Source organism: Trachypithecus francoisi, unplaced genomic scaffold (genome assembly GCF_009764315.1).
Source record: "Trachypithecus francoisi isolate TF-2019V2 unplaced genomic scaffold, Tfra_2.0 Lachesis_group13, whole genome shotgun sequence".
Taxonomy (NCBI): Eukaryota; Metazoa; Chordata; class Mammalia; order Primates; family Cercopithecidae; genus Trachypithecus; species Trachypithecus francoisi.
This window is the reverse complement of record NW_022681458.1, coordinates 18,401,315-18,410,702: the sequence shown is the minus strand read 5'-3', so window position 1 is coordinate 18,410,702 and position 9,388 is coordinate 18,401,315. Positions and strand designations below refer to the sequence as shown.

General features: G+C 38.8%; 1 protein-coding gene across 1 annotated transcript in view; it reads right to left on the bottom strand.

Annotated features, from left to right (window-relative positions):
* Window positions 1–953: 953 nt before the first annotated feature.
* The window catches only part of FARSB (phenylalanyl-tRNA synthetase subunit beta), an 83,511-nt gene continuing 75,076 nt past the window's right edge, over window positions 954–9,388 (bottom strand). The window contains exon 17 of the mRNA XM_033230066.1: window positions 954–1,231. Within this exon, the coding sequence (XP_033085957.1) occupies window positions 1,080–1,231 (152 nt within the window). The 3' untranslated portion in view covers window positions 954–1,079. The remainder of the gene's footprint in view (window positions 1,232–9,388) is intronic.

Here is a 9,388-nt window from a genome sequence, read left to right as displayed (position 1 = left end):
AAAGTGCTAGGATTACAGGCATGAGCCACAGTGTGCCCGGTCTTTGTTAGCTATTTCTACTGGGACTCTAAAGTATTATATTTTATCATATTTCTTATTACTTCAATAGTACCTGGGAACTTCTCTCAAACATTAGACCCAGCTTTTTTCCAGAGATGGTACCTACTGGAGAATTCTAGATTGAAGTAAGAAAGGAAATTGGGATATAAAATAAGGAGGATTGGCTGAAGCTTAGCTTCAGAAAAAGAGAGGCCTAATATCTCCCTATAAGAGAGAAACTAGTAGCTCAATTAAGTATTTAAAACCATGATTTTATAACTGACTGATTACAGTAACACGTATGGCCTATGGCAAAAATAAGCTTCTCATTGTTTCCTAATGTTCATACTGCATTGACATCAATACTTGTCCATTTTAACTCTTACAGCAGAACAGATCTTCGTGGCACATACTCCATCTTAGAGTATCACAGATAGAGTAAAAAATACCTGTGCACCCTCACATATTTTGAATCCTTGTATTACAGATTTTTCTTTCACTTTAAACTGATCTCAGAAGCTATAATTGTTGGACCATAATTGATTCTTAAACGTTTTCTAAAAATATTGTTATTTTAGTGTTTCTCAATGATGAATACATGTCAAATGTAGAAAATCAAAGCTAAACCCCTCAGTTATCTGAAACTCACGCAACATGAACTCTCATCAATTATTCTTGTTTTATCAATAAAGAAAGAAATGGGATCTTGCTATGCAGGAGTAATCCGCTCCAATGTGATGCTCTGATGTCTGAGGAGCACATCTGCCTTTCAGAACAGATCCTGCACTCTGCCAGTGCATTCCTCTGGCACTCCACAGGGCTTTTACCCAACAATGCAGCTTCACACACAGACATTCGTATATGGCACAAGCTGGTCTCATGCAGGGAAAGGGTGGTCTCTACCCACACAGCCAGACAGTGCTTTCTACTTTATTAAACATTAAAGCCCAAATAGATGTTCCCTGTGGAGGAGGACTAAAGGACACTAGGGGAGGAGAAAGGGACATTTGGGAAGAGAATCACACCACAGAGACCAATCTTCACAAAAAGGGTCCAATATTGATTTCTAGTGAGGAGCAGGGCATGGTCAGCTCAAACTTGGTGATAACGTCAGGATGAAGGACCCCAAGCTTCCCAACACTTTGACCCCTGGCAAAGATCTCTGCACATCGCCCAGGGAAGAAAGCAGGCCCTGAAAAAGACAAAGTGAAAGAAAAATCAATGTTTCTTCGGGGAAAATGTCAATAGACATTTAACACTAAAAGCACACTAGTCTACTTTAAAAATAACTGTTCTTCTTTAAACCACTGGCTATGAAAAGAGAACGCTTCCTCATACTTTCTAGTATTTAAAAGAAGGATTTGCTTATCAAGAAACTCTTGCAAGGAAAAAATCAGGGGCAAATATGAAAATAAGGGTCCTGTATTTTTGGTAACAGGGGCCCGAGCAGGAATGATGAAATCATGGAGGCTGCTGAAGGCCCACAGTCAGAAGTCCTAGGGGACCTCTGCCTGCACTTGGAACCGGTCCTAAAAAGGGCAAAAGGCAGAAAATGAAACATAAAACTGATGAACTTGCATGGGTTTGAAAACCTGTTTTCAAACAGGTTTTTCCATAGCAACGCTCACTGGATAAGACATCGACACTGAATTCATTTGCTCTGTACAAAGTCACTCTTTCTCACCTTATTACATAAAGAAACCGGAGCCACAGTATCATAGGCCGGCTACCAGGGGAACCACACCTCTGATGACAGGCCATGCTACCAAAGGCAACCCACATTCCCATCTGAAAAGAGCTTTCTAGGCAGTTTTGGAGCATCTACTGTAAAACCACAGCAAAGGTCAGCCCAACACAAGTCTGGGTTGATGCCTCGTTTACTTCAAGACAGGCAGAAAGTTCTCCCTTCATCAGTGCCAATGCACTGATACAGCTTACCAAGACAGTAACAGTTCTTGAGGTTTACAGAGCTAAAAATGAACATATAGGCCCACTCCATATTCATGAAATTACCAGTGCCACAGGAATCTATCAATGCTCTGTATCTCCTGAGGTTTACAAATATGCCGACTCATTGCTCTCACCACCAACTTGAAAACAGATCAGGCCTGCAGCTCCTGACCGATTCAACAGAAACATTTACTGGCACAAACTATAAATACCCATGCAGAGCTGGGCCACAGCGTCCAGCCTGCCACTTCAGAGTGAGTGCATTATTGATGAAAGAGTAAACTGCTGAGTCTCTACTAATGGTTCCAAGGTCAGCATGCTTAAGAGATACAGAATCAGGTTGGAGGGGAGGGGAACCCGCTACCATCAAGTCAGTACCATAGAGACAAAGGCAATTACATATATTTCTTGACCAGCAGAGACGGATTTTGTTTTTATTTCTGGGGAAAAAGCTGGAAAACATTCTAAATTGTCAACTTAAGTAAACCCAAAGCAACAGAGGTGAAATATTAAGGTGGCCTCTTTTTCACATCTCTCCAAACTAAACAATTCTGCCTCACTGTCTTTTAAAGCAAGAATTTCAGTGACTGCATTTAACTATCTGGCTCTGTGTACTAATCCACACTTGGGGTGAGGGATAGAGAGGGAAACCAAATAAAACAATGCAGAAACCAAACCCAACTAATAACATAGAGCCTTAGTTTCATACGAATATTACTAAATCTGATAAAGATGGTACATTTTAATTCTATCAAAATAAATATCTAACTTAAAAGACAAAACTCTCCTCCCCTCGACTCCCCAAAGGAAAAGAAAAATCTTCAAATGACATGTAAGTGAAGATTACATAAGGTGTTAATGGTAAGCAATATAATCAAGAACTGCAGAACTGGAAGGACTGCTGGGGACTATTTATCCCAGCACCCCAGCACCTCTTTACAGAGCTAGACTTGAATACAACCACACTACCTGAAAAAAGACACCAGCTTGCTGTGGTTTTTTTCAACTTTTATCTTATTAATAGATTCAAGGGATACGTGTTCAGGTTTGTTACCTGGGTATATTGTGTGATGCTGATGTTTGACACCAGCCTAATTTTAAGGGACACTCAGAAAGGCAATGTTCAAGATCTTCCCTGGTAACTTTACTGTGTTTAAGAATCTTCATTGTACCAAAATCCATCCTTTCATCTATCTTCAATTCCAATTTGATTGGTTTCATTTTTACTGAAGCATAAAACCAAACTATTTTAGAATCTAAGCCAGATGTGCTAGTTCTAACAATGTTAGCAAAATAAAGCCTAAGAGATAAGAGCTTAGAATTTTTTACTTCATAAAACAACTTCTCGAATCAGCACTTTTTTAGCAAAATTCAGTTATATTCTTCTTCAGTTGCCAGCTCTACCTCTCTCCAGAAGTTTGGATCAAACTTTGCTTTAGTTCATTAACCAGTTAGGTACTTGATCAGACAAAAATATTTGTGTCACTAAATATAATTTTCCCTCTTTCCAAAGAAAAGCAAAGAAGAACTAACATTCACATTATGCTTTATTTAAAACATATCCAAGTATATGAGTATTCTACATAACATAAACATCAAAAGCTCTCACCTGGGCCCATAGACCCATCCAGGCCACTGCAGCATCTCAAACCACTCTGGAGTCAGAAGGCCTTCACAGTGGTCCAATGGAGCTGACAGCACATACAGGAGCCTGCTGCCCTCTTGTCCAATACTAATCATCCTCCCCTACCAACTCACACGTAAAAATGAAGCCTGCTGCCGTATCATCCAATACAAATTATCCTTCCCTACCAACCCACATGTAAAAATGAAGCCCAGTCATAAGATTTCTGTATAAACTCGACTTTGCTGAAAACTGCACGCTTTATATCTGACCTTGTGAAAAATGATAAAATGGCAAGTTAAAATTGTTATCACAGGTTAAACACGTGTGATTTTCTTATCAGCTCCTCTTTTCAGCAAGGTTGAGGTTCTGTCCTCCTCATATACAAATTAAGAGGTATGCACACAAAAGGTCCTTCAAGTAGTCTATTGGTACCACAGAGAGAACCTAAAAAATGTGCCACTTGACGAGATATTACATGTAAACTAGAAATACTGAAGGAAAATATAATGTTACTAAAACACAAGCATTTCTTAGTGCTTTTGAAAACCTTTAAGGTTCAAACCAAACTTTGCAGGCAGAAGTGAATTGCTTCAAAGGACAGAAGAGAGAATAACTACTTCACTAAGAAAACAAGGGAGATATAGCCGACTTGGGCAACAATTAGGCCCTAGAGTTCACAGATGAGAGCATCTCCACTGTTGGCAGAAAGGGGGTAGTTGAGCACAATAACTCCGGTAGATTAATGTGATCATAGTGCTCTAGCTAGGACTAATGCATCTTAAAGCAGAGTATTTCCAGAAATAAAAACAGTCACATCTAAATGGAACAAAATATGAGTCTAGGCTTGTGAAAAATCAGACCTGGGTGGTAACATTATAGCATCAACAAACAAAAACATATTTTGAGAGAAAGAGCAGCATGCTGTGTCTAGAAACACAAAGTTGCCAATTCAAAGAAAATCACATTGCTTTGTGAAATGTGAATGCTAAAATTCAAATTCTATAAAGTACATTAGTTTTCTCTTACTGATGTTTCAAGATGCGTAGTACTACAATTTTCAATGTGAGCCCAAAATGCTCCCCAGCAAAAAGCCTCCCAAGCCCACTTTTCTACCCACTTCCTCATACTGGTTAAACTCTCAGCTTTGCTGCTATCTATCACAGTAAACGGCTTCCAACATAAAACAGATGTGGGGGAAATAGTGTTCTCTGTTGAAATACATGTGAGAGTCTGGACAAAAGAAACATCAGGTAAGCACAAATAAGAATTAAATTTCCAAAACTTAGTGGGGTGTTAGTAAGTCCCTTAATCAAAGCCTTTGTAGCATCTCCTAGAGGTCTGTAATTGTCTCTGTGCTCAAACGGCAGGACCACTCTGAGGACCTTGGGGGTAATTCCTGGGCCTGTAATCCAGCACAGCACCCCGTCTTTAGCACATTTTCTGGCTAATTGACCATCAAAGAGTTTGTAAGCTCCCTCTCTTGCTCATTGCTAAACACTTTTCACAGTTTCTTTTTGCCTCATTTTTTTTTTTTAAGAGTAGTATTATAGACCCAAAGTTTGGATAAGCTTTACACATGGAGTCATTCCTATAAGTTTAGGGGGCATCGGAAGTAGAAGCTTAAGGTGGTAACTGAGCAGACCCCCTAATCTGAAAACATTAGAAGGTGTTATCAAGCACCTTCTTAATCAGAGTCTTAATTCCTAATCTTAATCCCCCTGCCACTGGCTATATTCAACTCATTCATTTGGTATTTTATTTGGCCCATCTGTAAAATGTCATCTACTCATACAATTTTTCCCTTTTTTTACAGTACTAATACATGATGTGAGGCTCGAACCCACATATTGTACTGCTTGCAATCTGGTACTTAACCACCCAAAATTTCTGCAATAAAGAGATAAGAAAAAAATATAAAGTGGGAGCAGGGAACACTGGAAAAGGAATTTCCATATGTCACATATATGGCAAACAACAGAAACTATCATCATGAGTTTTAACTACATATAAGTCTCCAACTTCAGGGATGAAATAAAAAAATACAAAATTATATAGATATTGTAAGCCACTGGGCCAACTGAATATATTGTAAATATGTTTTAAGTGACTAATTCTGTACTATGGAGTGAAGGGAGGAATAATCATTTCACAGGCTGATTTGGGGGTTGGCATCTACCCAAGCCCTTCTCCTCCCAGAAAAGGGAAACAAACATCTCCAGTGTTCCATTCTGGGGTGAAACTGACAGGGTGGGTGACATGGCAAAGTGTGGAATGAGACTGGAACCATAATTTCCTACGGAGGAGGAACTTCCTCCAGGTTTCCCACTAGTTTTCTGAGAATGCAGTAACAGGAATTGTAGGACTCTGCTGCCAGCCCATCAACATCACCTTCCTTTTCTAAACAATGTTGATTTAAAGGAAGAGACAGCATATAGAGACTATAAAACAAAACACACACTTATCCCACATGAGCATGGTGTCATTCCTAAGGGTGGCTGTTCTCAAAGTTTTCGAACCAGCAGTATTTTGAAGGCACCAATGGACTTACACAAGGGGAGAGAACTCAAGGGAGAAAACAGTACAATGTAGGTAAGACATTAGCTTATAAAAGGAAAGAAAAAGGTTTAGGTATATGAGAGGAAAAAAATCACTATCGAGATATAAACACAAAAACATTTTTTCAGATCCTAGGACACTCAGTTGGGAGAAAATGTCTCTGCAAAGACAATTTAATTTGTAGGTGGAGACTGAATAATTTCCAAATGGTAACATAAAACACCCATTTTCCCCTGATGTATACAATTCTTCACCTTGCATTTGAAGTGAAATATTTATGGTAGCTAAAGTCTGTAAAGAGAGGGGACCTAATCCCTTGAGTTTAATGGCCATCTTTCATCCCTTTCTGAAGATCAAAAGAAAGAAAAACCCCTTACACAACTTTACAGTGCTAATCCCAACACACCTGCAGACACCATTAACTCTTAAAGTGAAGGCAACTAGATGTGAGGGAACTGGTACCTACTTAACCCCACAGCATGGAACTCAGGGAGCCCATGACACAGCAACATTCCATCAACACAGGGCAGGGCATAATATTACAAATCCAGACAGGATCCTGTAGGGCCTTATGCTTCAAAAGAAATCAGCAAAACCCACACCACCTAGTCCTCTAAGTGATGGAGAAATGTCTTCAACAAATAACCATCTTTTAATTTTAACAATTACCACAATCTCCTTGTGACTAAATATTTAGAATCGTATAACTCCAAAATTTCCCAGTCTTAATTTGTGTAGAGAAATTTATCATTTATCATTTATTTCTGTGGTTTTTACTGTTTAACATTTCTTATGAAACATTTAGTTAATTAGCAGGGCAAAATGCTTGGGAAACGTTGAGATCTATTTTAAAGTCTAATCTTAGCTATGTGTCTCTCACGCACACACGCACACTCATATTTTAAAACCTAAAGGAAGTCAGGAATGTTGGAAGAGCTTCAAGACGACCCAGCTAATTGCAACTTTAAATCCGTCTCAAATTGTGTAAAACCAAAGGACTTTTACTTCTAGGTTAAAAAGTATCCTCACTGTCAGTCTGTTTTGAAAACTTCTGTTCTTAAATAATGCCACCATCCTATATTTGTCTGACACCCATATCATTTTAACCCAAAATTTTCACATTTCTTCAATATGTATAGAATATATTTAGAATAACAACTTCAAAAATAAAAGAAATCACTCTGCCTTCTTGGCCCAACAAATGGTTCTTTATCCAGTCTTTCACCTGACAAAAAAAATCTTTAAGGGGACTATTTCTCAAACTAAAAGGAATAACTTATTACTTCCTCCACAAGTACAGTGAAATAATTAAAAAGAGACTGTGGTAGGACTAATTAAGGAAAGAGTGGAAATGTCGACTGTATGAGATTGTATCCAAATTTCACAATTAGTTAACTTATTCAATTGAGAACTTTAGCTAACTTAGTGCAAACATAACTTTAAACATGTAATTTTGATAGCTGTTTTAGTTTCAGAATAAGATTTCAGGTGACAAATAGGGCATGTAAAAGAAAAAGGAGGCTGGGCACGGTGGCTCACACCTGTAATCCCAGCACTTTGGGAGACTGAGGCAGGTAGATCACGAAGTCAGGTGATCGAGACCATCCTGGCCAACACAGTGAAACCCCGTCTCTACTAAAAATACAAAAAAAAAATTAGCTGGGGCTGTGCGTGGTGGCTCACGCCTGTAATCCCAGCACTTTGGGAGGCCAAGGCAGGCGAATCATGAGGTTGGGAGATCGAGACCATCCTGGCTAACAGGGTGAAACCCTGTCTCTACTAAAAAATACAAAAAAAATTAGCTAGGGGTGATGGTGGGCACCTGTAGTCCCAGCTACTTGGGAGGCTGAGGCAGGAGAATGGCGTGAACCCAGGAGGTGGAGCATGCAGTGAGCCGAGATTGCGCCACTGCACTCCAGCCTGGGCGACAGAGTGAGACTCTATCTCACAAAAAAAAAAAAAAAAAAAAAACAAAAATTAGCTGGGTGTGATTTTGATTCTCAAAAATCAAGAAAAGAAAAATGAAAGAACAATGAAATTGCAAAAACATGGCACCCCACTTTCTATTCATCACTCATTCCCAGTGCAGCCCTGGTCAAGCTCTTTGTGGGACAGGCAAGTTACAGATGGGAAAAAGAGAAGCACAAGGAGATTAGGAGGCTCGCCCTAGGCAAGCAATAGTAGAGGCTGGAGAGCAAGCAAAAGGTGAAGAAGGGCCGTGGAATCGGCTCCTCTGTGTGTGGCCCACAGGCACATAAGGCCTAGAGCAGAATGTTTTTAAGCTTTTGGTCAAGCTGTCCATTTCATGTTAGAAAACTTCTGGTTTAAAATTAAATAAACAAAACTTAGGAGAAAACAAGAAAGACAGATAGTTCATCATCTCTCACCTTAGGACATACCCAAGTAGGCTCTGTAATATTAATACAGAACAATACTGACAAAACCTAGAGCCTTCCATGGAAAATAGAACTATTTATTTTTAAAATCCCATATAACACAGATACTTGTATGAATAAATTTCAGATTCTTGAAACAAAGCTGGAATTATTTCAGCAGACAAGTACCACAGGGACACCATCTACAAAGGCAAAGAAAAAGACCTGAAATGTTAGCACTTGTGGCAGAGATTACTTCTGAATTTAAACTCCTGCAGAATCTTAAAACTGGAAATGACATTGGAAGCAATCCTGTCCATTTCCTTCACTTAATATATGAAAAAAATAGATACTAGACAGGTTAAGAAAACAGGTAACAGCAGAATTGAGATCAGAATTCAGGTTTTCCTGAAACCCAGTCTGCAGCTCATCCAGTGTTGCTTTTCTGAAGACAGATAGACCTAAGACCTACTCCAAGTTTACTCTGAAGAGATTTACACATTCCAAAATGTTTTCACAAATTCTTGCAACTGCCTTCCCTGACAACTCTAGGATGTCGATGGGACAGATAGCGTCATTGCAATTTTACAGATTAAAAAACTGGTGTGAAGGAATTAAGTCTTTAATCACATGGATTAAAGTGACAGAAGGACTTGCCGCAACACTCAGTGTTACACGGACTCTGTCACAGTCGATTAGCATGCATCCTAGGGTTTTACAAATAACATATTCGTTACACATACAAAATATTATATACATGAATATTATACATAATAAATATATATAACAAATATTATATATATTATATATAATGAATTAATGTCTATTCCATCTTGGGAAC